Source organism: Sapajus apella, unplaced genomic scaffold, assembly GCF_009761245.1.
Source record: "Sapajus apella isolate SASKATOON/1434 unplaced genomic scaffold, GSC_monkey_1.0 scaffold77, whole genome shotgun sequence".
Taxonomy (NCBI): Eukaryota; Metazoa; Chordata; class Mammalia; order Primates; family Cebidae; genus Sapajus; species Sapajus apella.
The window spans coordinates 3,159,428-3,186,977 of record NW_022437017.1 but is presented as its reverse complement, the minus strand read 5'-3'; the positions used below and the strand labels follow the sequence as shown (position 1 = coordinate 3,186,977).

Here is a 27,550-nt window from a genome sequence, read left to right as displayed (position 1 = left end):
CCGCAGCGCTGTCTGCTCGGCGGGCGGTGCCCGAACGCAGGTGCCGGCCAGAGCGGACCTAGTGGCGCCGACGTGCCGGGCCGGGCAGGGACCCGGGCCGGGGCGAACGGAGGGGCCTGTGCGGCCGCCCGGCCCGGCCGCGAATCAGGTAGGCACGGGCCTGCAGGTAGGGCCGGGGGACGCCAGTCCGCGCGCCGGCTCCGGGTTCGAGGCCGAAACTCAGTATCCGGGAGGGACGGCAGGGCTGGATCCCTTGGCCACAGCTTCCTTGGGGACGCGGGGACCCTAGTTCCCGTGCCAAAGCCGGTGGAAGGTCCCTGGGGCCCGGCACACAGTAGACGCCTCTCCAAGCCTTGGTTTCCCCACTTGTAAAATCGGGTCATCCCATTGTCAACCTGATCGGTCTTCTGGGTGGATTCAGAAGGTGGCTGGTGCAGAGAGCGCTTGGCACACAGTAGGCAACTACTGAGTGGCCAGTGCCCTTCCCCAACCTTCTTCTCAGAGTCGCTCTGCGTACAAAATAGTAAGTTACAATATAATGAGCCAGCCACTTTGCACAAAGATCTTCAAACAGGATGCCCTGTGCTGTGTGGGTGCTCAAAACAGGGTAGTCAGAATGGGTATGATGAGCTCGTTCAGTTCTTTTGAAACTGTACTGACTAGGTGGAAGCACTAGAAATGTCCCCTGTTATACAGATGAGAGAGTCCAGGCTCAGAGAGGCTAAGTGTCTTGCCCAGGGCCACACAGCACATAAGGAGTAGAGCTGGGATTGGAACCTCGCTTCTCATGCAGGGCCTAAAAGAACTGAAGGACGCACAGGAGCCTCTCTATGGTGAGGGAATAGAAATGAATGCAATGACAGCCTCCACATTTGCCCTACAAAATATTAATAGTGAGCTTTTATTAAGCACTTACTGACTGTGTGACCTCTCATCAACAGCTCTGTAAACTGATCATAGTTATTAGAATAAGAGCTAATATTGGCCAGGCGAGGTGGCTCACACTTGTAATCCCAGCACTTTGGGAGACCAAGGTGGGCAGATCACAAGATCAGGAGTTCAAGACCAGCCTGACCAACATGGTGAAACCCCGTCTCTACTAAAAATACAAAAATTAGCCGGGCACAGTGGTGCACCCCTGTAATCCCAGCTACTCAGGAGGCTGAGGCAGGAGAATCACTTGATACTGGGAGGTGGAGATTGCAGTGAGACGAGATCACGCCACTGCACTCCAGCCTGGTGAACAGAGCAGGACTGCGTTTAAAAAAAAGTAAAGAGCTAATATTATGAACTACATATCATTATGATGCCACCTCTTTTTAAAAAAATTTTTGGGACAGAGTCTCACTTTGTCACCCAGGCTGGAGTGCAGTGGTACAATCTCGGCACACTGCAACCTTCACCTCCCAAGTTCAAGCGATTCTCCTGTCTCAGCCTCCCAAGTGGCTGGGATTACAGGCAGGCACCACCATGCCCAGCAAATTTTTGTATTTTGAGTAGAGATGGGATTTTGACATGTTGGCCAGGCTGGTCTCGAACTCCTGATGTCAAGTAATTCACTTGCCTCGGCCTCCCAAAGTGCTGGCATTACAGGCATGAGCCACTGCACCCGGCCTCCTTTTTTTTTTAGATGGAGCCTCTCTCTGTTGCCCAGGCTGGAGTGCGGTGGCACAATTACAGCTCACTGCAACGTCTGCCTCCCAGGTTCAGGTGATTCTCCCCCCTCAGCCTCCCAAGTAGCTGCGATTACAGGCGCCCACCACCGTGCCCAGCTAATTTTTGTCTTTTTTAGCTGAGACAGGGTCTCATCATGTTGGCCAGGCTGGTCTCAAACTCCTGGCCTCAAATGATCCACCCTCCACGAGCTCCCAAACCTGCTGGGATTACAGCTGTGAGCCACTGTGCCCGGCCTATAATGCCCATTTTATAGATGAGAACACTGTGGCTGAGAGAGTAAACAGCTGCCTGAGATCACACTGCAGGAAGTTTTAGGGCCCTCTATTTCCTACCTTCAGGAAAAGGAGGCTGGGCAGGTATGGAATAGACTGGGGTGGGGGCCTCAGTGTCACCCCAAACAAGCCTAGCCAAGGATGAGCTTTACTTGATGAATTCAGCCGGGAGGCTTCTTCTCAGTAGACCCCTCCATAGACACAGTCCACCAGCTCCATCATTAGAATGAAGCCCAGAGAAGCAAAGTGACTTGAACCAGGACACCCAGCATCCCAGAGAAGCAAAGTGACTTGAACCAGGACACCCAGCATCGGTGGCAGAGCCAGGAGAGCCAGGAGTTAAAGAACCAAGGTCTCTTGAGGTCCAGACCCACTCTCTGGAGTGTTTTAAGTTTGAATTCTGATACCACCCATTCCTAGCTGTCTGATTGTGGGGAAATAGGTGCCTCTCTCTGAGCCTCAGCCTCTCTCCCCATTATAGGGTATTATTATTGGTTTGTTGTGAAGACTCAATGAGATCTATCCCCAGGCTTGGCATGGTGGCTCATGCTGGTAATCCCAATACTTTGTGAGGCTGAGGCGGGCAGATCACTGGAACCCAGGAGTTCAGGTCCAGCCTGGGCAACATGGCAAAACACCATCTCTACAAAAAATTAGCAGGGCTTGGTGGTGTGCAGAGCTACTCAGGAGGCTGAGGTGGTAGGATCACCTGAACCTGGGGTGGTGGAGCTGTGATTCCTCCACTGCCCTCTAGCCTTGTGGGTGACAGAGTGAGACCCTGCCTCAAAAAAAAAAAAAAAGATGAAAGAAAAGAAATACGCCAGGCACACAGTGATTCAAGCCTGTAACCTCAGCACTTTGGAAGGCCGAGGTAGGTGTGGTCAGGAGTTTGAGGCCAGCCTGCCCAACATGGTGAAACCACATCTCTACTAAAAATACAAAAAATTAGCTGGGCATAGTGGCGGGCACCTGTAATCCCATCTACTCCGGAGGCCGAGACAGGAGAATCACTTGAAGCTGAGAAGCTGAGATCGTGCCATTGCACTGCACCCTGGGCAACAAGAGTGAAACTCTGTCCCCATCAAAAAAAAAAAAAGAAAAAAAAAAAAAAAAAAAAAAAACAGGCAAAAGAAAGAAAAGAAATAAAGGAATCTCCTGGGTGCTGGCCACGTTGTGCTGGAGGCATCAGCTCGCTTTCCCATTCCTGCAGCCCCAGAGCTGAGTCCAACCTGCAGTCACCCTCTCTTTGTGTCCGGCCTCAAGTTTGGCCTCTTCCATGCCTGGGCCTCTGTGGTCTGAGTGGACTTCTAGCATCTAAACATTTCTGATGCCCACCACAGGGGCTGGCTGACCAGGACTGGAGGGTCGAGAGATGTGGCTCTCCCACGCTGTTCTTATACGGATTGAGGATTGAGAAATGACTGCACTTGGCTGGGTGCAGTAGCTCATGCCTATAATCCCAGCACTTTGGGAGGCTGAGAAGGGTGGATTATGAGGTCAGGAATTTGAGACCAGCCTGGCCAACATGGTAAAAGCCCCGTCTCTACTAAAAATACAAAAATTATCAGGGTGTGGTGGTGAGCTGTAATTCCAGCTATTCGGGAGGCTGAGTCAGGAGAATCACTTGAACCTGGGAGGCAGAGGCTGTGGTGAGCCAAGATTGCACCATTGTACTCCAGCCTAGGCAACAAAAGCAAAACTCCATCTCAAAAAATAAATAAATGGGCAGGGTGAGGTGGCTCACGCCTATAATACCAGCACTTTGGGAGGCTGAGGCTGGTAGATCACAAGGTCAGGAGTTCAAGACCAGCCTGGCCCATATGGTGAAACCCCATCTCTATAAAAATACAAAAATTAGCTGGGCATGGTGGCATGTGCCTGTAGACCCAGCTACTCGGGAGGCTGAGGCAGAAGTATTGCTTGAACCCAGGAGGTGGAGGTTGCAGTGAGCTGAGATGGTGCCACTGCACTCCAGCCTGGGCAACAGAGCGAGACTCCTTCTCACAAAAAATAAATAAATAAAATAAAATAAAAATACAAAAATTAACCAGGCGTGGTGGTGAGTGCCTGTAATCCCAGCTACTTGGGGTGCTGAGGCAGGAGAATCCCTTGAACCCGGAAGTGGAGGTTGCAGTGAGCCGAGATCGCACAATTGCACTCCAGCCCAGGGCAACAGAGCGAGACTCCACCTCAAAAAAATTAAGAAAATCCCAGCACTTTGGGAGGCCGAGGCGGGTGGATCACGAGGTCAAGAGATCGAGACCATCCTGGTCAACATGGTGAAACCCCGTCTCTACTAAAAATACAAAAAATTAGCTGGGCATGGTGGCGCGTGCCTGTAATCCCAGCTACTCAGGAGGCTGAGGCAGGAGAATTGCCTGAACCCAGGAGGCGGAGGTTGTGGTGAGCCGAGATCGCGCCATTGCACTCCAGCCTGGGTAACATGAGTGAAACTCTGTCTCAAAAAAAAAAAAAAAAAATTAAGAAAAGAGAAATGACTGCAGCAGCAACCACAAATACAGCAGCTCTGGGCTAGACACAGGGCTAGGTTCTGGGGACAGCAGGAGGCAATCTGATAGGATCTCCTTTTTATAGAATTCTCTGTAGGATGAGATGACAGACATGGTTAAATACATAGATGAATAAGTAGAATATTTCAGACAGGGACACATGCCACGAGGGGAATCATGTGGACTCCAATCATGATTGATTGATTGATTGATTGAGACAGGGTGTTGCTCTGTGGTTGAGGCTGCAGCGAGTGATGATTGCACCACTGCACTCCAGCCTGGCCTCAAGTGACTCTCTCCCACCTGAGCCTCCTAAGTAACTGGGATTACAGGCGCACACCACCATGCCCAGCTCATTTTTGTATTTTTTGTAGAGACGGGGTTTTGGTATGCTGCCCAGGCTTCTCTCAAACTCCTGGGCTCAAGCGATCCTCCCACCTCAGCCTCCCAAAGTGTTGGGATTAATAGGTGTGAGCCAATGCACCCGGCTCCCAGACAACATTGTCAGAGAAGGCTTCCCCAGGAAGGTGACCTTTGAAGGAGATACTTATAAAAACTGTCTCGAGTTCAGTAAGATGATGACTATGTATGGAGATTGCTTGGCACAGTATTCGGTTCTTTTTTTCTTTTTTTTGGAGACCATGTCTCACTCTGTCGCCCAGGCTAGAATGCAGTGGTGCGATCTCAGCTCACTGCAACCTCTACCTCTCGGGTTCAGGCGATTCTCCTGCCTCAGCCTCCCCAGTAGCTGGGACTGCAGGTGCACGCTACCAAACCCGGCTAACTTTTTGTATTTTTAGTAGAGACAGGGTTTCACCATGTTAGCCAGGGTGGTCTCTGTCTCCTGACCTTGTGATCCGCCCGCCTCGGCCTCGAACAGTGTTGGGATTACAGATGTGAGCCACCATGCCCGGCCCTCGGTTCTTAATAGATAGAAGCTACTAGTATAATTTTGGTGGTTTTCAGGCCTTGCATTAGCAGATTTACCTGTGTGGTTTTTTGTTGTTGTTGTTGTTATTTAGTCTTTACTTCATAATCATAAACTTTTTTTTTTTTTTTTTTTTTTTTGACACGGAGTTTCGCTCGTTACCCAGGCTGGAGTGCAATGGCGCAATCTCGGCTCACCGCAACCTCCGCCTCCTGGGTTCAGGCAATTCTCCTGCCTCAACCTCCTGAGTAGCTGGGATTACAGGCACGCGCCACCATGCCCAGCTAATGTTTTGTATTTTTAGTAGAGACAGGGTTTCACCATATTGACCGGGATGGTCTCGATCTCTTGACCTCGTGATCCACCCGCCTCGGCCTCCCAAAGTGCTGGGATCACAGGCTTGAGCCACCGCGCCCGGCCATAATCATAAACTTAACTCTGCAATCCAGCTAGGCATGAAAGGGAACAAGGAAAACATGGAACCCAAAGGGAACTGCAGCGAGAGCACAGATTTTAGGATACTGCCAGCAAACGGGGTGGAGGGGTGCTCTCCTGAGCTACAGAAGGCATGGTCTGGTGGTTAAGATAAAACACAAGTCAAACTTATTAAAGTTGTCCACAGTCAGCAGCGGTGATCTTCTTGCTGGTCTTGCCATTCCTGGACCCAAAGCGCTCCACGGCCTCCGCAATATTCATGCCTTCTTTCACCTTGCCAAAGACCACATGCTTGCCATCCAACCACTCAGTCTTGACAGCGCAGATGAAAAACTGGGAACCGTTTGTATTGGGTCCATCATTTGCCATGGACAAGATGCTGGGACCTGTGTGCTTTAGGATGAAGTTCTCATCATCAAATTTCTCCCCATAGATGGACTTGCCACCAGTGCCATTATGGCGTGTGAAGTCACCACCCTGACACATGAACCCTGGAATAATTCTGTGAAATCAGAAACCCTTATAACCAAATGCTTTCTCTCCAGTGCTCAGAGCACGAAAGTTTTCTGCTGTCTTTGGAATCTTGGCTGCAAACAGCTGGAAAGAGATGCGGCCCAAGGGCTCGCCGTCGACGGCAATGTCAAAGAACACGGTGGGGTTGACCATGGCTGATACTAGAAGGCTCCAGGTGGCGGCGGCATCTGCAAAGCCCTGTGTGGTTTTTTTTCTTCCTGATAGAAGAAACATTAGAACATTATATACAGGAGCTAGGATGTTTCCTGTAATGTCCAGTTATTTGCAAAAATGTAAAGATGGGGCTGGGGGTAGTGGCTCATGCGTGTAATCCCAGCACTTTGAGAGGCCAAAGCAGGCAGATTACTTGAGGTCAGGAGTTCGAGACCAGCCTGGCCAACATGGTGAAACCTCGTCTGTACTAAAAATACAAAAATGAGCTGGGTTTAGTGGTGGACACCTGTAGTCCCAGCTACTCAGGAAGCTGAGGCAAGAGAATCGCTTGAACCCAGGAGACAGAGGTTATAGTGAGCCAAAATTGTACCACTGCACTCCAGCCTGGGTGACAGAGTAAGTCTCTGCCTCAAAAAAGAAAAAAAAGAGTTAGCTGGTTATTGTGGCATGTGCCTGTAATCCCAGTTACTCAGGAGGCTAAGGCAGGAGAATTGCTTAAACCTGGGAGGCAGAGGTTGCAGTGAGCCAACATCGCACCACTGCCCTCCAGCCTGAGCAACAGAGCAAGACTCCATCTCAAAAAAAAAAAAAAAAATTTGCTGGGTGTGGTGATGCATAGCTGCAGTCCCAGCTACTCAAGAGGCTGAAGCAGGAGACTCTCTTGAACCCGGGAGGCTGAGGTTGTAGTGAGCTGAGATCACACCACTGCCCTCCAGCCTGGGCTACAGAGTGACACCCTCTCTCTTTTTTTTTTTCGATGGAGTCTTATTTTGTTGCCCAGGCTGGAGTTCCCTGGCTTTGTGACATCTTGACTCACTGCAAGCTCCGCCTCTTGGGTTCAAGCAATTCTCCTGCCTCAGACACCCAAGTGCCTGGGATTACAGATGCCTACCATCCCACCTGGCTAATATTTGTACTTCAAGTAGAGGCGGAGTTTTGCTATGTTGTCCAGGCTGGTCTCAAACTCCTGACCTCAGGTGATCCACCCACCTCAGCCTCCCAAAGTGCTGGGATTATGGGAGTGAGCTACTATGCCTGGCCAAGACCCTGTCTTGAAAAAAAAAAAAAGGAAAAAGAAATGTAAAGACCTATCCTCAGAGGGGCCAGGACCGGAGGAAGGGACTTTCCTCTGCCCTTCTTCCCGTAAAGAGCCCAGCAGCTTCCCTTCTGGCCTCTGAGCTGAAGGTTCTGGTTGCAGGGACTTGGGAGGGACAGCAGCAGGCACCCGTGTCAGGCCTGGCCACTGCCCTGTGCATGTTATCTCAGGCCTGCAGCCTTCCTCTTGGGCCCCTGCCTTTGGGCAATACTTGCTTATCTGGCCTGCAGGGGCCCGCTGTGATGCTCAGAAGAACATGTAGAGCCAGGCAGGCTGCTGGCTGAGCTGTCTAGAGGGCATTTATCCATCGGTGGACTGTCCTAGTACAACAGTTAGTCAATAAGTGCTCTCACCTCCCCACTTTGGGTCTCAGATTTTTTTTTTTTTTTTGCTTTCTTTTGTTTTGTTTTAGAGACTGGGTCTTGCTCTGTCACCCAGGCTGCAGTGCAGTGGTGTGATCATAGCTCACTATAGTCTTGGACTCCTGGGCTCAAGGCATCCTCCTCCCTCAGCCTCCCAAGTAGCTGCGACTATTGGCTTGCACCACCATGCTTGGCTAATTAAAAAAAAAAAAAAAAAAAAAAAACCTTCATAGATTAGGATCTTTCTTTGTTGCCCTAGCTGGTCTCAAACTCCTGGCCTCAAGTGATCCTCCTGCTTGGACCTCCCAAAGCGTTGGGATTACAGGTATGAACAGCTGCACCTGGCCTAGGGCTTGGGTTTTGATTGGAAGTTTAAAAGCGGACTTGGGGTGGGGGTGGGAGTACTTCAGTGAGTACTTGACTGCCTCTCTTGCTTGGGCTTTCTGAACACTTTAGGAGATGCAGTGGCTCTGGATGTTGTAGCTCTTGGGGGTTGGACAAGCTGGGGACAGAGATCTTTGGCTCCAGGGCACTTGTACTGGCTTCAAGGAGGTCTCCAGAAAGGGCCCTTGTTTCTTCAGTGAAATTCTTGACTGGCTGCAGTGGCTCAAGCCTGTAATCCCAGCACTTTGGGAGGCCAAGATGGGTGGATCATTTGAGGTCAGAGTTCAAGACCAGCCTGGCAAACATGATTAAATCCCGTCTCTACTAAAAATACAAAAATTAGCCGGATGTGATGGCAGGTGTCTGGAATTCCAGGTACTCGGGAGGCTGAGGCAGGAGATAGCTTGATTCTGGGAGGCAGAGGTTGCAGTGAGACAAGATTGTACCACTGTACTCCAGCCTGGGCGACAGAGCGAGACTCAAAGCAAAAAAAAAAAAGGAAAAGAAAAAAAAGAACTGGTGCTGATACCGTATCTGGAAAGATGATATTAGTTGAAAGATGGTCCTAGCCCTGGAGGCTTTGAGGGTATGAGCAGGCCTATCTTTTCATGTCTTCTCTTTTTTTTTGTTTTTTTTTGAGACGGAGTCTTACTCTGTCGCCCAGGATGGAGAGTGCAGTGGCATGATCTCAGCTCACTGCAACTTCCACCTCCCAGGTTCAAGTGATTTTCCTGCCTCAGCCTCTGGGTAACTGGGACTACAGGTGCGCACCACCACACGCAACTAATTTTTATATTTTTAGTAGAGACGGGGTTTCACCATGTTAGCCACGATGGCCTCAATCTCTTGACCTCATGATCTGCCCTCTTCAGCCACCCGAAGTGCTGGGATTACAGGTGTGAGCCACTGCGCACAGCCTGTCTTCTCTTTTTTAGATACAAGCTCTCACTCTGTGGCACAGGGTGGAGTTCAGTGGCACCATCATAGCTCATTGCAGCCGCAAACTCCTGGGCTCAAGTCATCCTCCTACCTCAGCCTCACGAGTGGCTGGGACTATAGCCCTGTGCCACCATGCCTGGCTAATTTTTATTTTATTTTTTTGTAGAGCTAGAGTTTCACCATGTTGCCCAGGCTGGTCTCAATCTCCTGAGCTCAGGCAATCTGAGGTGGGCAGATTGTCTTGAACCCAAAGTGCTGGGATTACAGGTGTGAGCCACTGCTTCCAGCCTAATTTTCTTATTTTTTCTGTAGAGACAGAGTCTTGATGTGTTGCCCAGGCTGGTCTCAAACTCCTGGGGCTCAAGCAATCCTCCTGTCTTGGCTTCCAAAGCACTGAGATTATAGACGTGAGCCACCACACCTGGCCAAGCCTAGCTTTACTTGTGCTGAGTTACATGCGTCATCTCATTTCTCACTGGCCCATTTTACAGATCATGCAAACTGAGGCTCAGAGATGTAAATGGTCTAGTGGTCCCTGCAGCCTTAATAAGAGGGGACTCAAACCTTAGTCTGTCAGGCCCACTAATCTTGCCCCTAATCTCCGCACTGGCCTCTTCCCAGGCTCCTCTGACCATGGGCCTCGGGCCCTGAGGATACGGGGCTCCCTGTGGCCATGACGACGGGTGACTGCTGCCACCTTCCTGGCTCCCTGTGTGACTGCTCTGGCAGCCCTGCTTTCTCCAAGGTCGTGGAGGCCACAAGCCTCGGTCCACCCCATTATGTGGCACAAGTGACTTCAAGGGATGGCCGGCTCCTCTCCACTGTCATCCGTGCCTTGGACACACCAAGGTGAGTAGTGACCACATGGATGTCCTGGCCTTGGCTGCCTTTTCTCTCTGGGCCCAGTGACTTTCTCGCAGCCTGGGATCCGAAGTCCAACCATCAAAGAGGGCCAAATGGGTAAATAGAGAAAGAGACACAGTTACTGCCTTGCGGAAACAGATGTCTAGCTCTGGCCAGGTCTGATTCTTTAGGAAAAGCTGAAATTCCAGATTATTATGTGAAATCTGAAGTTCAAATGTTGGCAAGTAACTCACACTTTTGGGAGGCAGTATAGGGGATGGTCAGGAGTGCAGCCTACGGCTCAGTGCCTGGGCTCTGACCCAGAATGGACACCTCCTTCTCTCCCAGAGTGACCTGGGACAAGTTATTATACCACTGTATCTCTTTTTTTTTTTTTTTTTGGAGACAGAGTCTCACTTTGTTGCCCAGGCTGGAGTTCAGTGGCGAAATCTCTGCTCATTGCAACCTCCGCCTCCCAGATTCAAGCAATTCTCCTGTCTCAGCCTCCTGAGTAGCTGGGATTACAGGTGCCCGCCATCATGCCTGGCTAATTTTTGTACTTCTTTTAGAGATGGGGTTTCACCATGTTGACCAGGCTGGTCTCGAACTCCTGACCTCAGGTGATCTGCCCACCTCAGCCTCCCACACTGCTGGGATTACAGGTGTGAACCACCATGCCCACCCTCTCTCTTTTTTTTTCTTTTTTTCTACACTCACTAGTAAAGAACCAACAAACACCCTCTCTTTTTTAAATTTTTTTTGGAGAAAGTCTCACCCTGTCGCTCAGGCTGGAGTGCAGTGGTGCAATCTCAGCTCACTGCAACCTCACCTCCTGGGTTCGAGTGATTCTCCTGGCTCAGCCTCCCTAGTAGCTGGGACTACAGGCATGAGACATCACACCCAGCTGATTTTTGTATTTTTAGTAGAGATGGGGTTTCATCATATTGGTCAAGCTGGTTTCGAACTCCTGACCTCAAATGATTTGCCCACCTCATCCTCGCAAAGTGCTGGGATTACAGGTGTGAACCACTGTACCCAGTTTTTTTTTTTTTTTTTTTTTGGAGACAGAATCTCACTTTGTCCCCTAGGCTGGAGTATAGTGGCGTGACCTGGCTCACTACAACCTCTGCCTCCTGGGTTCAAGCATTTCTCTTGCCTCAGTCTCGGAAGTACCTTGGACTATAGGCACCTGCCACCATGCTCAGCTTATTTCTGTATTTTTTTAGTAGAAATGGGGTTTCACGATGTTGGTCAGGCTGGTCTTGAACTCCTGACCTCAGATGATCTACCCACTTCAGCCTCCCAAAATGTTGGGATTACAGGCGTGAGCCACCATGCCTGGCCTCTCCTCTGTATTTGCTCTTCCCAAACTTTTTCAGGGTTTTCCAGAACAAGCTCCAAACTGACGTGGTTCTTCCTCAAGATTCTCGTCACTTCTGTTTCCCTGAGTTGGTTTCCGGAGCAGGGGCTCCTTTTCTGTTAACTTTGTTTGTGTGTATACTTGGGGGAGGATGGGATCAGGGTATGGATTTAGAAAGGAGGCAGGCAGGCCTCCTCTTTTGTCTTTGCAGGAGGAAATAATAGGCCAGTGATAGGACTATTGAGAAAGCTGACATGAGCAGCCTGATGTGCTCCTTTCAAATCAGCCCAACCCCACCCGCAGCATGAGAATCTGAGAAAAGGATAGAAAACAGTCATTTCCAGCCGGGCACAGTGGCTCATGTCTGTAATCCCAGCACTTTGGGAGGCCAACGCGAGTGGATCACAAGGTCAGGAGTTCAAGACCAGCCTGGCCAACATGGTGAAACACTGTCTCTACTAAAAATACAAAAATTAGCCAGGCACAGTGGCGCACACCTGTAATCCCAGCTACTTGGGAGTCTGAGGCAGGAGAATTGTTTGAGCCAGCACCCAGGAGGTGGAGGTTGCAGTGAGGCAAGATCACACCACTGCACTGCAGCTGGGCTACAGAGCCAGACTGTCTCAAAAAAAAAAAAAAAAAAAAAAGATAAAAAGAAAACGGTCTTCCAGTTGGGCACAGTGGCTCACACCTGTTAATCCCAGCACTTTGGGAGGCCAAGGCAGGGGATCATGAGGTCAGAAGTTCAAGACCACTCTGGCCAAGATGGTGAAACCTTGTCTCTATGAAAACTACAAAAATTAGTCGGGCACGGTGGCATGTGGCTGTAATCCCAGCTACTTGGGAGGCTGAGGCAAGAGAATTGCTTGCATCTAGGCAGCAGAGGTTGCAGTAAGCCAAGATCACACCACTGCCCTCCAGCCTGGGCAACAGAGTGAGATACTGTCTCAAAAAGAAAAGAAAGGAAAAAGAAAACAGTCATTTCCAGGTAGGCATGGTGGCTCGTGCTTATAATCCCGCACTTTGAAAGTTCAAGGCTGAAGGATCACTTGAGCCTAGGAGTTCCAGGCCAGCCTGGTCAACATTGTGAGACCCCTCCTCTCTAGAAAATATAAAAAAACATGAGCTGCTTAGGGTGGCGCTACCTGTAGTCCCAGCTACTTGGGAGGCTGAGGCAGGAGGTTCGCGTGAGCCAGGGAGTTTGAGGCTAGTGAGCTGTGATTGCACCACTACACTCTAGCTTGGGCAGCAGAGCTAGACCTTGTCTCAAAAAAGAAAAGAAGGCCTGCCGTGATGGCTCACGCCTATAATCCCAGCACTTTGGGAGGCTGAGGCAGGTGGATCATTTGAGATCAGGAGTTCAAGACCAGCCTGGCCAACAGGAGTTCAAGACCCATCTCTACTAAAAATGCAAAAATTAGCCAAGCATGGTGGCATGTGCATGTTGTCCCAAGTCGGGAGGCTGAGGCAGGATTACTTGAACCCAGGAGGCAGAGGTTGCAGTGAGCTGAGATCATACCACTGCACTCCAGCCTGAGTGACATTGAAAAAAAAAAAAAAAAAGGGGGGGGGAAGAAAGAAAGAAAAGAATACAGTCTCTCTGAGAGGAAACTGGCATTGTCCGGAAAATAGCTCTTCTTTGTGCAACCTCACAGTCTGCCTTCCAGTCAGAAATGTTCAGGAAACAGTGGATGGCCTCTGGGCCACACTCCTTGCCTTCTGAGCTGCCACAGGAAGGACCCAGCATCTCCAGAGACTGGGCCAGGGCTGGAGACTTTTCCGAGGCGGCTTTCTGCAAATGCTTTTTATATCTGTTTCCCCCAACAAGGGCAGAGGAGCAGGTGAGCACTTTTCTCTGGATGCATAGGTTTCTCAAGCAGCATGGGCTTCAGGTGTGGTTAGATCCAGGGGCCTCTGATGATGTCCTTAAGAATCTACCTTTCCCTGTCTCTTGGCTCTGCTCTTCTCTGTGCTGGCATCATTCACAGGCTCCATGCAAAGACCAGGCAGCTGCCGGCAGCTGCCATCAGCTCCAGGCTTATGTCAGCCTTGCGGCTGACAGTTATGGAGTTTAGGGGAAAACAAAGAATTTTAGAAAAGGATTTTATTGGTGGCTGATTATATCATACAAGCCTGCGTTGGTCACCATGAGCAGGGTTGCATGGTGTTCTTTTTTCTTTTTCAAATGGTCTCACTCTGTTGTCCAAGCTGGAGTGCAGTGGTACCATTACGACTCATTGGAGCTTTGAACTTCTGGGCACAAGTGATCCTTCTGCCTCAGCCTCCTAAGTAGCTGGGACCATAGACATGTGACACCATGCCCAGCTAAGTCTTAAAACATTTTTTTTTGTAGAGATGGGATCTCACTATGTTGCCCACACTGGCCTTGAACTCTTGGGCTCAAGTGATCCTCCTGCTTCAGCCTTCTAAAGTGCTGGGATTACAGGCGTGAGCTATTGCACTTGGCCTGGTGTTCTGACTGGTCAAGCCTGAGGCCTGAGGTCATCAGGAGTATTGTCTGCTCTGCCCTAGTCTTTGAGGACTTTTTTTTTTTTTTTTTTTGAGACGGAGTCTTGCTCAGTTGCCCAGGCTGGAGTCCAGTGGTGTAATCTCGGCTCACTGCAACCTCTTCCTCCCGGGTTCAAGTGATTCTCCTACCTCAGCCTCCCCACTTGCTGGGATTACAGGCACCCACCACTACATCCGGCTAATTTTTGTATTTTTAGTAGAGACAGGGTTTCACCATATTGGCCAGGCTGGTCTTGAATTCCTGACCTCAAGTGATATGCCCGCCTCAGCCTCCCAAAGTACTGGGATTACAGGCATGAGCCACCTCACCCAGCAGGTCCTTGAGGATTAAGAGTTGAGGGTGGGGAGCTGTGCAGGATAATCAGGATAGTATTTTAGAAAAATCTGGAGAGGACATTGAGGGGTGGGTATAAGAGATACCCATCCTGGGTCTGAGAGGGTGCTGCAGGATCCGTGGGAAGGGAACACATCACTGGGAAGGCTTTGCAAGGTTACTTCCCCTGCATCTCCTTCTGAAAGGGGAGGACATTTGGAGCTGGGCATTGAAGAATGAGTAGGAGTTCAGCAAGTGGCAGCATGGGGTAACAGCGAGCTTGTGATCCAGTGGGTAGTGAAGCAGGTATAGACAGAAAGCCCAATCATTGCTCACGGGTCATGTCTCCATGTCCAGCGACGGTCCCTTCTGCCGGATCTGCCATGAGGGAGCAAACGGGGAGTGCTTGCTGTCCCCATGTGGCTGCACTGGCACGCTGGGTGCCGTGCACAAGAGCTGTCTGGAGAGGTGGCTTTCCTCGTCTAACACTAGCTACTGCGAGCTGTGCCACACGGAGTTTGCAGTGGAGAAACGGCCTCGACCCCTCACAGAGGTACCCTTAAGAGTCTGAGACTTCGGTGGGCAGTAGGGAGAGGGCAGGCATGGGGGCCAAAGGCAGGAGCTGCCCTGGGGGATCTGGTGGGCTGGGGAAGCAGCTTCTCCCTAGGGCAGACCTCCCTACCACCCTGTCCACTGGGTGGGTCTGCTGATGGGGTGTGGCCTGGGGTTTAAGAGCTCCCAAACCTGTTACCCTCTTCTGGTTTTGATTCAGTCTTTGTTTTCTTTTCTTCTTCTTCTTTTTTTCTTTTTTTTTTTTTTAGACAGAGTCTCACTCTTGTCCAGGCTGGAGTGCAATCGTGCAGTCTCGGCTCACTGCAACCTCTGCCTCCCAGGTTCAAATGATTCTCCTGCCTCAGCCTCCTGTGTAGCTGGGATTACAGGCACGTACCACCACACCCAGCTAAGTTTTTGTATTTTTAGTAGAGATGGAGTTTCACCATGTTGGCCAGGCTGGTTTCGAACTCCTGACCTCAAGTGATCCACCAGCTTCTGCCTCCCAAAGTGCTGGCATTACAGGTATGAGCCACTGTACCTGCCCTTTTCTTTCTTTCTTTTTTTTTTTTTTTTGAGACCAGAGACCGCTTCTTGCTCTGTTGACCAAGCTGTTGCAGTTGTGCAATCTGGGCTCACTGCAACCTCTGCCCCCTGGGTTCAAGCAGTTCTCTGCCTCAGCCTCTCGAGTAGCTAGGATGACAGGTGCAGTGGCACTCCAGCCAGTGCAACAGAGCGAGACTACATCTCAAAAAAAAGAAAAGGAAAAGACAGAGGGAGGCCCAGGCCTGGAGGTCCTGATCCCTCACCCTCAGCAGCCCCTTCCCTGCCCCCTCTCCCCTGTCCTCTCTCTGTGCAGTGGCTGAAGGACCCGGGACCGCGGACGGAGAAGCGGACGCTGTGCTGCGACATGGTGTGCTTCCTGTTCATCACGCCGCTGGCTGCCATCTCAGGCTGGTTGTGCCTGCGCGGGGCCCAGGACCACCTCCGGCTCCACAGCCAGCTGGAGGCCGTGGGTCTCATTGCCCTCACCATTGCCCTCTTCACCATCTATGTCCTCTGGACACTGGTGAGTGGCCAAGACTGTGCAGCATGCATCCAGAGCTCTGCCACCAGGAGTAGCAGGGCCAGGGATTTGGCCCCTGGCTTGTGGGGTACGGGGCTTTCTGGCTGCCTCTTCCTATGGCCCTGGGTGGAAGAGAGCTTCTGAGGTTGCTCTGCCTCTCCGGAAGCTCCAGATTCCAAGTGTGACAAAGGTCTAGGGAATCCCTGAGCCAGGTGTGAGCCTTGACGTGAGTGTAGGAACCCCCATCCATGAACCTCCAAGATTAGGAATGGGCAGAGAGGAGCAAAAGGCTGAGAGAGAGACTGGGGGAGAACAAGATAGTGGGGAAATAGATATTGATTAAGAAATTGAAAGGGAGGATGGGCGCAGTGGCTCCCACCTATAATCGCAGCACTTTGGGAGGCTGACTCGGGTGGATCACCTGAGGTCAAGAGTTTGATACCAGCCTGACCAAACCCCACCTCTACTAAAAATACAAAAATTAGCCGGGACTGGTGACACATTCCTGTCATCTCAGCTACTCAGGAGGCTGAGGCAGAAGACTCACTTGAACCTAGGAGGTGGAAGTTGCAGTGAGCCGAGATTGCATCATTGCACTCCAGCCTGGGCAACAGAGAGAGTCTCTATCTCAAAAAAAAGTAAAAAAGAAATTGAAGGGGAAGAGAGAGAGGAACTGAGATTAAAACACTGAGCAAGGCCAGGCTCAGTAGCTGAAACACCTGCAATCCTAGCACATTGGGAGGCCAAGGCAGGAGGATTGCTTGAAGCAAGGAGGTTCAAGACCAGGACTGGGAAACAAAGCAAGATGCCCATCTCTACACAAAATTAAAAAATTAGTGATGGTACACACCTATAGTCCCAGCTACTCTGGAGGCCAGGATGGGAGGATCACTTGAGGTTAGGAGTTTGAGACTAGCAGGGCAACATAGGGAGACCCCCCATCTCTACAAAAGGAAAATAATTAGCTGGGCATGGTGGCTTACACCTGTAACCCCAATGCTTTAGGAGGTTAAGGTGGGAAAATCCCTTGAGGCCAGGAGTTCAAGACCAGCCTGGACAACATAAAAAGACACCGTGGCTACAAAAAAATTTTTAAAATTAGCTAGGCATGGTGATAAATGTCTGTAGTTGCAGCTACCTGGGAGGCTGAGTCAGGAGGATCACTTGAGCCCAGGAGTTTGAGGCTGCAGTGAGCTGTGATCATACTACTGCACTCCAGCCTGGGTGATAAAGCAAGACCCAGTATCAAAAAAAGAAAAAAGGCCTGGTGCGGTGCCTCCTGCCTATCATCCCAGTATTTTAGGAGGCTGCAGCAGGAGGATTGCCATAGCCCACACGTTCAAGATCAGCATGGGCAACATGGTAAGACCCCATCTCAAAAAATAATAGGGTCAGGTGTGGAGACTCACACCTGTTATCCCAGCACTTTGGGAGGCCAAGACAGGCAGATTGCTTGATCTCATGAGTTCAAGACCAGCCTGGGCAAAGTGGCAAAATCCCATCTCTACAAAAAATATAAAAGTTAGTTGGCCATGGTGGTGTGTGCCTGCAGTCTCAGCTGCTCCAGAGGCTGAGGTGGGAGGATCGCTTGAGCAGTGGAGGCAGAGGCTGCAGTGAGCTGAGACTGCACCACTGCACTTCAGCCTGGGCAACAGAGCCAGACCTTGTCTTGAAGAAGATAATAATATTAATAAAAGAAAAAGGAAAAGAAAAAAAGGGTGGGTGTGTTGGCTCATACCTGTAATCCCAGCACTTTGGGAGGCCACGGTGGGCATATCACTTGAGATCAGGAGTTCAAACCAGCCTGAGCAACACGGCCAAACCCTGTCTCTACTAAAAATACAAAAAATTGGATGGCTGTGGTGGCGCAGTCCTGTAATCCCAGCTACTCGGGAGGCTGAGGCATAAGAATCACTTGTACTTGGGAGGTGGAGGTTACAGTGAGCCAAGATCATGCCACTGCACTCCAGCCTGGGTGCCTGGATGACAGAGTAAGATTCTGTCTGAAAAAAAAAAGAGAGAGAGAGGGAAAAAGTCTGAATGAGAGACAGACAGAATGATGGGGGTGTGAGGTATTGTTCTGGGCCTCTGGTAGGCAGCAGAACCCTTGCTCAGAGGCAAAAGTTCTTCCCTAATCTTGCCTTTCAGACATAACCACTATTGTCCAGCTACAGGGGAGTCCCTGCCTCACAAAGTATTTTTCAATGCACCTACCAGCATTTTCTTTTTTTTTTTTTTTGAGACAGAGTTTTGCTCTGTGACCCATGCTAGAGTGCAGTGGCGTGATCTTGGCTCACTGCTACAACATCTGCCTCCTGGGTTCAAGTGATTCTCCTGTCTCAGCTTCCTGAGTAGCTGGGATTACAGGCCCGTGCCACCATGGCCGGTTAATTTTTTATTTTTAGTAGAGACAGGGTTTCACCATGTTGGCCAGGCTGGTCTTGAACTCCTGACCTCAGGTGATCAGCCTGCTTCAGCCTCCCAAAGTGCTGGGATTGCAAGCATGAGCCACTGTGCCTGGCTCCTACCAGCATATTTTAAAATGTATAAATAAACAGGACTAAATCATAGCTACTGTTTTAGCATCTGCTTGTTTTCACTTTGCTGGTATTAAAAAAAACACACATACAATGAGGCAGCCACCCAGCAGACATTCATTGTATGGGTGAACCACATTTATTTAACCAATTGCTTTTGACAGGCACTGGGATTCTTTCCAATGTGTGTGTGGTTTTATTTCTACTTCTTTCTTTTTTTTTTTTTTTTTTTTTTTTTTTTCCATTATGAACATTGCTTTGGGCACTGCCCATGCAAATGTTTCTTGGGAAATTGCTTGGTCAAAGGATGTGAACCACTGACATTGATTGATTAATTGATGGATTGATTGATCGATAGAGATGGAGTCTCGCTGTGTCACCCAGGCTGCAGTGCGATGGTGCGATCTCAGCTCACTGCAACCTCTGCCTCCAGGTTCAAGTGATCCTCGTGCCTCAGCCTCCTCAGTAGCTGGGATTAAGGCATCTGCCACCATGCCCGGCTAATTTTTGTATTTTTAGTAGAGACAGGGTTTCACCATGTTGGTCAGGCTTGTCTCGAACTCTTGGGCTCAGGTGACCCACCCACCTTGGCCTCCTAAGTGGTGGGATTACAGGTGTGAGCCACTGTGCCATGCAATATTTATTTTTTATTTTTTGATAGACTAGTTTTTAGAGCAATTTTAGGTTCACAGCAAAATTTAGCAGAAAGTACAGAGGGTTCCTGTATATCACCCCCCTGCACATACACCCTGCACAGCCTCCCCCACTGTTAACATCATGTACCAAGGTAATGCACTTGTTAGAATCAGTGAACCTTCATTATCCCTTTAAAGCCATAGTTCACATTAGGATTCACTTTGTGTGTGTGTGTGTGTGTGTGTGTGATGAAGTCTTGCTCTTGTCCCCCAGGCTGGAATGCAGTGGTGCCATCTCGGCTCACTGCAACCTCCACCTCACAGGTTCAAGCGATTCTCCTGCCTCAGCCTCCCAAGTAGCTGGGATTACAGGTGCACATGCCACCACACCTGGCTAATTTTTGTATTTTTAGTAGAGATGGGGTTTTGCCATGTTGGACAAACATCTCTAAAACTCCTGACCTCAGGTGATCTGCCCGCCTTAGCCTCCCAAAGTGCTGGGATTACAAGTGTGAGCCACCATGCCTGGACTTTTTTTTTTTTTTTGAGACAGTATCTCACCCTGTCTCCCAGACTGGAGTGCAATGGTGTGATGTCAGCTCACTGCAACCTCAACCTCCTGGTTTCAAATGATCCTCCCACCTCAGCCCCCTGAGTAACTAGGACCACAGGTGCCCACCACCACACGTGTCTAAGTTTTGTATTTTTTTTGTAGAGACAGAGTTTTTCTGTGTTGCCAAAGCTGGTCTCAAACTCTTGAGCTCAAACCTTCGCCTCCCAAAGTGCTGGGATTACAGGTGTGAGCCATCACACCTGGCCTTTCTTTACATATGGGTGGCAGGGAGGGGATAGGATCGTCCTTTGTTACCCAGACTGCATTTTGGTGTGGTGTGATCATGGCTCACTGCAGCCTCAAGCTCCCAGGCTCAATTGATCCTCCTGCTTAAGCTTCCTGAGTAGCTAGGATTACAGGTGTGTGCACCACACCTGGCTGAGTTTTGTATTTTTTTTGGTAGAGACGGGGTTTCACCATGTTGCCCAGGCTGAAAGTTGACTCTTGCTGTTGGACATTTATAAATTTTGATGACTGTATAATGACATGTATTCACCATTATATCAGACAGAGTAGTTTCATTGCCCTAAAAATTCTCTGTGCTCGTTGGGCACAGTGGCTCACACCTGTAATCCCAGCACTTTGGGAGGCCGAGGCAGATGGATCACCTGAGTTTGGAAGTTTGAGACCAGCCTGAGCAACATGGAGAAACCCTGTCTCTACTAAAAAATACAAAAATAGCTGGGTATGGTGGCGCTCGATTGTAGTCCCAGCTACTCGGGAGGCTGAGGCAGGAGAATTGCTTGAACGTGGGAGGCGGAGGTTGCGGTGAGCCAAGATCATGCCACTGCACTCCAGCCTGAGAAACAAAAGCAAAACTCCGTCTCAAAAAAAAAAAAAAAAAATCCTCTGTGCTCTACCTCTTCATCCTACCCTCTTTTCCCCCAACCCCTGTCCACCGCTGATCTTTTTACTATCCTCATAGTTTAGCCCTTTCCAGAATGTCTTATACTTGGAGTCATTCAGCATGTAGCGTCTTCAGGTTGGTTTCTTTCATTTAGTGATATGCATTTAAGGTTCTTTTCATGGCTTAAGGGCTTTTTCTTTTTCTTTTTTTTTTTTTGAGATAGAGTCTCACTTTGTCACCCATGCTGGAGTGCAGTGGTGTGATTTCAGTTCATGCAACCTCTGCCCGCCGGGTTCAAGGGATTCTCCTGCCTTCGCCTCCCGAATAGCTGGGATTACAGGTGCCTGCCACCATGCCCAGCTTTTTTTTTTTTTTTGTTATGTTTTTTTCTTTTTTTTGTGATGGAGTCTCGCTCTGTCTCCCAGGCTGGAATGCAGTGGAGTGATCTCAGTTCACTGCAACCTCTGCCTCCCAGGTTCAAGCGATTCTTTTGCCTCATCACCACGCCCATCTAATTTTTGTATTTTTAGTACAGATGGGGTTTCACCATGTTGGCCAGGATGATCTCGACCTTTTCACCTTGTGATCTGCCCACCTTGGCCTCCCAAAGTGCTGGGATTGCAGGCATGAGCCACTGCATCTGGCCCTAATTTTTGTATTTTTAGTAGAGACAGGGAGGGTTTCACCATGTTGGCCAGATTGGTCTCAAACTCTTGGCTTCAGGTGACCCACCTGCCTCGTCCTCCCAAAGTGCTGGGATTACAGGTGTGAGCCACCACAGCCGGCCTTTTTTTTTTTTTTTTCTGAGACAGGATCTCACTCTGTTGGAGTACAGTGGCGCAAGCACACCTCACTGCACCCTCAACCTCCTGGGCTGAAATGATTCTCCTCCCTCAGCCTTCTGAGTAACTAGGACCACAGGCCTGGGCCACCCACCACACCTGGCTAATTTTTAAATATTTTGTAGAGACATGATCTTAATGCGTTGCCTAGGCTGGCCTTGAACTCATGGGCTCAAGTGATCCCCCTGCCCCCAACTTCGGCCTCCCAAAGTGTTGGGATTACAGGCATGAGCCACCGCAGCCGGACTATGTGTGCCCTTTGTAGGGGGAATGTTCATAAGCCCTCTCTGCTCCTGGAAGCATGAGCCCCAGCCCTGGTTTGGGCAACGCAGGTGCCATAGGGACTTGATTTCCTCCCTTGGGGGTAGAGGCCTTCTCACCGCTCCGGCTCACTGCAGGACTGCCCCGCAGGTCTCCTTCCGCTACCATTGCCAGCTGTACTCCGAGTGGAGAAAGACGAACCAGAAAGTACGCCTGAAGATCCAGGAGGCCGACGGCCCTGAGGGCCCCCAGCATTCTCCGCTGGTGGCTGGACTCCTGAAGAAGGTGGCTGAGGAGACACCAGTGTGAAGGCTGGGCTCCCCAGGCCTTGCAGCAGAGACCCCAGAGGTAGCTGGCAATGCCCTGTCCTGTGGAAGGATGGAAACTGCCCAACACTTCCTGCACAGCCTGAATGCTTCTTAGGCCAAGAGACACCACGCAGAGCTGAGTCTGTGATCCTGTGTGATGATATTTTCAGGTTTTTTTTTTTTTTTGCACACTGTTGTTCGTGTCAAGGACAGGTATACGGTCCTGAGCTCTGGATGGAGCAGGCACCCTGATCTCATGCTGAGGTCCACGTGGCACCTTCTGGGCCAGCAGCTGTGGCCAGTGTATCAAGGGCACCCTTAGAGCTGGAATGTTCCAGCAAGCTTCTTGCACTTCCCTGCACCTGGCAGGCTCACTTTCCTGGCACCCTCGACTTTCTATAAAAGTTGCATTCGTTTCAAAAACCCACCCCTGAATGAATAAAAGGAGCCCTGGCTGGACAAAATTGACCTGTCAGTTACGTTTCTGAAAGGCCTCAGTCACAGTGATGTGAAAGGCAATCAGTGACATAATTGCCAAAACTTGCAAGTAGAAAAGGTGTCACTCAATAGCTGAATGAATAAACAGTGGTGCTTCAAGATAATGAGATATTATTCAGTGCTAAAAAGAAATGAGGCTTGGTAAGGTAGCTCATGAACTGTAATTCCAGTACTTTGGGAGGCCGAAGTGGGGGGATCACTTGAGCCCAGGAGTTCCAGGCCAGCCTAGGCAACATAGCAAGACCTTGTCTCTACAAAATATTGAAAATAACACTGACTTGTTTTTAGGGATTTGTTCTGAAGCCCATGGGAAGAAGCAAAGTCTCAGTATTCAAGTGAAGAGCAGGTAGCAAAAAGAAATTATTATTTTTTTTGAGACAGAATCTCACTGTTGCCCAGGCTGAAGTGCAGTGGTGTGATCTCTGCTCACTGCAACCTCCACCTCCCAGGTTCAATCGATTCTGCTGCCTCAGCCTCCCGAGTAGCTGGGACTATAGGTACATGCCACCAGGCCCAGCTAATTTTTTTGTATTTTTTTTTTTTTTTTTTGAGATGGAGTTTTGCTCTTGTTGCCCAGGCTGGAGTGCAATTGCACAATCTTGGCTCACCATAACCTCTGCCTCCCTGGTTCAATCAATTCTCCTCCTTCAGCCTCTTGAGTAGCTGGGATTACAGGCAAAGTAGACATAAGAACAATTTCCACTTACTTTGCATTTACCAGTCCAAAGACCACGCTGGCCTCTTTCTTTCTTTCTTTTTTTTTTTTAAGATGGGGTCTTGCTCTGTTGCTGAGATTGGAGTGCAGTGGCATAATCACGGCTCACTCCAGCCTCAACCTCCTGGCCTAAGGCAGTCCTCCTGTCTCAGCCTCCCCAGCAGCTTGGACTATAGGCATGCACCACTGCCCCTAGCCACTATTAGTTTTTAGTGAGTGTAGAGAGCACAGCATGGGCCAGGCCTGGTGACTGATGCCTGTAATCCCAGCATTTTCAGAGGCTGAGGTGGGAGAATCAGTTGAGCCTAGGAGTTTGAGACCAGCCTGGGCAACATAGTGAGAACCTTTCTTTACAAAAATAAATAAATAAGCTGGGCGTGGTGGCATGCACCTGTCATCACAGCTACTCAGGAGGCTGAGGTGGGAGGATCCCTTGAATTCAGGAGTTCCAGGCTGCAGTAAGCTATGATCGTACCTCTGCTCTCCAGCCTGGGTGACAGAGCGAGACTGTCTCTAAAGCAAACAATTAAAAAAAAATGGTGACAATATCCACACTGACTCAGGGTCATTATAGATGAGGCATAGTTGTGAGTCTTTCCCTCCTTTGACTCTCACTTGTTAGGGAAGAAGTGGTTACTACCTCAATTTTTCAGGTGAGAAGACTGAGGCCCAGAGCAGGGAAGCCTTAATCTAAGGTCCCAGAGCTGTAGGAATTAGAGTTGGGGTGACCCCAGGACTCCTTTTGGAGGAAGACTCAGGAAAGATGCAGAATGCTTTTTTTTTTTTTTTTATTTGAGACAGAATCTCACCCCATCACCCAGGCTGGAGTGCAGTGGTGTGATCTTGGTTCACTGCAACCTCTGCCTCCCGGGTTCAAGCAATTCGCTCCTGCCTCAGCCTCCCAAGTGACTGGGACCACAGGCACATCCAGCTAAGTTTTGTATTTTTAGTAGAGATGGGGGTCTTGCCATGTTGGGAAGGCTGGTCTCGAACTCCTGACCTCAGGTGATCTACCACCTGGGCACCCCACAAAGTACTGGGATTACAGACGTCAGCCACCGCACCTGGTCAGAATGCAATTATTCTAATAACAACACCTACTTCTTTTTTTTCTTTTTCTTCTTTCTAAGACAGAGTCTTGCTCTGTTGCCCAGGCTGGAGTACAGTGGCGCGATCTGGGCTCACTTCCACCTCCAGCTCCCGAGTACAAGCAATTCTGGTGCCTCAGCCTTCTGAGTAGCTAGGTCTACAGGTGCACGCCACCATGCCCAGCTAATTTTTTTGTATTTTCAGTAGAGTCGGGGTTTCGACATGTTGGCCAGGTTATTCTTGAACTCCTGACCTTAGGTGATCCACCCGCCTTGGCCTCCCAGAGTGCTGGGATTACAGGCATGAACCACCACGCCCAGCAACAGTGCCTAGTTCTTAAGTGCTTTCTGCCTGCTGATTCTTTTACATTTACAGCTAGTGCTCGACTTACAACCACGATTGGGTCCGACAGACCGGTGATAACACGATTTTGGTCATAAGTTGAGTAGGCTATATGCACGCGGAGATGGTAGTGCTGCCAGAAGCTGGTCCACACTGTTGTACGCCCAGCTGGGCAACGTTTGCGCTGCCAGACGTGGAGCAGTCGTGGCTAGCGATTGTAGTCGTAAAGTCAAATGGTCGTAAGTTGCATAGGTCGTAAGTCGATCAATACCTGTAAAGTCTCTTGGCATCTGTCTGCTTTTAAAGCTCAGGGCAGCCCTGAAAGGTGAGTTCAAGTGCATTTCTTTGTTTCGTTTTGTTTGTTTTTGAGACAGAGTCTTGCTCTGTCACCCAGGCTGGAGTGCAATGGTGCCATCTCTGTTCATTGCAACCTCCGCATCCTGGGTTCAAGCAATTCTCCTGTCTCAGCCTCCCAAGTACCTGGGACTACAGGTGCCCACCACCCCGCCCGGCTAATTTTTGTATTTTTAGTAGAGACAGGGTTTCATCATATTGGCCAGGCTGGTATTGAACTCCTGACCTTAAATGATCCACCCTCCTTAACCTCTCAAAGTGCTGGGATTAGCCGGGCACAGTGGCTCACGCCTGTAATCCCAGCATTTTGGGGGGCCAAGGCAGGCAGATCACCTGAGGTCGGGAGTTCGAGACCAGCCTGACCAACACGGTGAAACCCTGTCTCTACTAAAAATACAAAATTAGACGGGCATAGTGGTGTATGCCTGTAATCCCACGTACTTGGGAAGCTGAGGCAGGAGAATCTCTTGAACCTTGGAGGCAGAGGTTGCAGTGAGCCATTGTACTCCAGCCTGGGCAACAAGAGCGAAACTGTGCCAAAGAAAAAAAAAGTGCTGAGATTACAGATGTGAGCCACTGCACCTGGCCTGGTGCATTTCTTATTATCCATATTTGCAGTTAAGCAAACTGAGCCTCAGAGTGGCGGGGCTGATTGCTCAAGGTCTGTTTTTCATATGAAGTCCTACCTGGTACTTAGCTCTCCCACAAAGGAAGAAAAACTTTCTGTTCAGACAGGAAGGGTAAGGAGAAGCCTATGTGGCCATGGAGTGGAGGAAGCAGCAAAATACAAAGGCCCAGAGACTGGATCCTGCTTAGCTTGTAGGAGAAGCAGCAGGGAGGACCCCGTGGCAGCTGGAGCAGTGTGATTCAGGGGCAGGCAGTCGGAGAGATGGGCAGGGCCTCCTAGGCATGGGGTGACTGACTGATACACCAGCGGTCTGCAGACACAGAGCATCACACCGGTGTGCATGCGCTCTGCTGGCCCTCGAGGGTCTTCCTTGCCCCTGCAGCTGAACTCCCTACACAGCCTGGCACCCATTTTTCCTCAGGCCAAATTTGGCATGTTGTGCCCCAGGAGGTGATGTACACATGCCTCAGGACATGCCGTGAAGAGAGAGACCAGGTGGGGTGGCTCATGCCTGAAATCCCAGCACTTTGGGAGGCCAAGGCAGGAGGATCTCTTGAAGGCTGGGAGTTAGAAAACAGCCTGGCCAACATAGTGAGACCCTCTCTCTACAAAAAGAAACAGAGAAAGAAGGAAACTTTTTCTTTTTTTTGAGACAGAGTTTCGCTCTTGTTGCCCAGGCTGGAGTGCAATGGCACAATCTTGGCTCACTGCAACCTCCACCTCCCATGTTCAAGCAATTCTCCTGCCTCAGCCTCCCGAGTAGCTGGAATTACAGGCATGTGCCACCATGCCCAGCTAATTTTGTATTTTTAGTAGAGATGGGTTTTCTCCCTGTTTGTCAGGCTGGTCTCGAACTCCTGACCTCAGGTGATCCGCCAGCCTCAGCCTCCCAAAGTGCTGGGATTAGAGGCGTGAGATACTGCACCCGGCCGGGAAAACTGTCTTCTTTGCAAATGTATTCCAATATTTTCATAGACAATATGAAATATTTCAAGAGTTTTAGTTTGGTGTTAGCCTGTCTTTAATAATCCAATATTTTCAAGTGTTTTAGTTTGGTGTTAGCCTGTCTTTAATAATCCTCTAAGGACGAGCACAGTGGCTCACACTTGTAATCCCAGCTCTTTTGGAGGCCAAGGCTGTAGGAGCCCTTGAGCTCAGGAGTTTGGGATCATCCTGGGCAACACAGCAAGATCTTATCTGTACCAAATTAAAAAAAAATTAGCCAAGTGGCATACACCTGCAATCCCAGCTACTTGAGAGGCTAAGAGGGGAGAATCAATTTAGCTCAAGAGTTCAAGGTTGCAGTAAGCTATCATTTACAAAGGCAGATTGAAATATTATTATTATTATTTGAGATGGAGTTTTGCCCTTGTTGCCCAGGCTGGAGTGCAATGGTGCGGTCTCGGTTCACCGCAACCTCTGCCTCCCGGGTTCAAGCGATTCTCCTGCCTCAGCCTCCCGAGTAGCTGGGATTACAGGCGCCTGCCACCAGACCCAACTAATTTTTGTATTTTTAGTAGAGACGGGGTTTCTCCATGTTGGCCAGGCTGGTCTGGAACTCCTGACCTCAGGTAATCCATCCACCTTGGCCTCCCAAAGTGCTGGGATTACAGGTGTGAGCCACCGCGCCTGGCTCCCTTATTAGTGAATTTTAACAGTTTTCTGTTTCTTCTGGCCGAATTGTTTTAATTATAATGCGAATTACGCATAATACTCCGATTATTTGTGGACATAACATACTCTGATTATTCCATTCCGTTCCGTTGTTGCCTACAAAGTTCGCGCTGGAGAACAGCGCAACTGCGTTACAAAAAAAATAAATTACACAAAAAGACACAATTTAAAAAAAAATTTTAATGCAATTAATTCAAGATTTTTCTTTAAAAAATTTTTAAAGCAATTAATTCAAGAAAAAAGACACAATGTTT

At 49.6% G+C, this 27,550-nt stretch overlaps 1 protein-coding gene and 1 pseudogene across 4 annotated transcripts; one reads left to right on the top strand and one right to left on the bottom strand.

Annotated features, from left to right (window-relative positions):
* Window positions 1–22,464, top strand: MARCHF2 (membrane associated ring-CH-type finger 2). 4 transcript variants are annotated; one of them, XM_032251939.1, is made up of 6 exons: window positions 1–148; window positions 9,912–10,139; window positions 14,693–14,888; window positions 15,747–15,956; window positions 19,843–19,922; window positions 21,839–21,995. In XM_032251939.1, the coding sequence occupies exons 2-6, from the start codon at window positions 9,964–9,966 to the stop codon at window positions 21,903–21,905; spliced, it is 729 nt and encodes a 242-aa protein (XP_032107830.1). In that variant the 5' UTR covers window positions 1–148; window positions 9,912–9,963; the 3' UTR covers window positions 21,906–21,995. The 4 variants fall into 4 exon arrangements, with proteins under 4 accessions (XP_032107830.1, XP_032107828.1, XP_032107831.1 ...); XM_032251938.1 differs by lacking the exon at window positions 19,843–19,922 and adding an exon at window positions 8,227–8,292 and having other exon boundaries at window positions 21–148; window positions 21,839–22,461; XM_032251937.1 differs by lacking the exon at window positions 19,843–19,922 and having other exon boundaries at window positions 21,839–22,464.
* Window positions 5,471–6,553, bottom strand: LOC116532625 (annotated as a pseudogene).
* Window positions 22,465–27,550: the final 5,086 nt, after the last annotated feature.

Excerpts from the sequence above, each read along its gene's own strand:
- MARCHF2 (XM_032251937.1), top strand. The coding sequence starts at position 9,964 with ATGACGACGGGTGACTGCTGCCACCTTCCTGGCTCCCTGTGTGACTGC. Across the intron at positions 10,140-14,692 it reads CGTGCCTTGGACACACCAAG|CGACGGTCCCTTCTGCCGGA; the intron begins GTGAGTAGTGAC and ends CTCCATGTCCAG. Across the intron at positions 15,957-21,838 it reads TCTATGTCCTCTGGACACTG|GTCTCCTTCCGCTACCATTG; the intron begins GTGAGTGGCCAA and ends ACTGCCCCGCAG.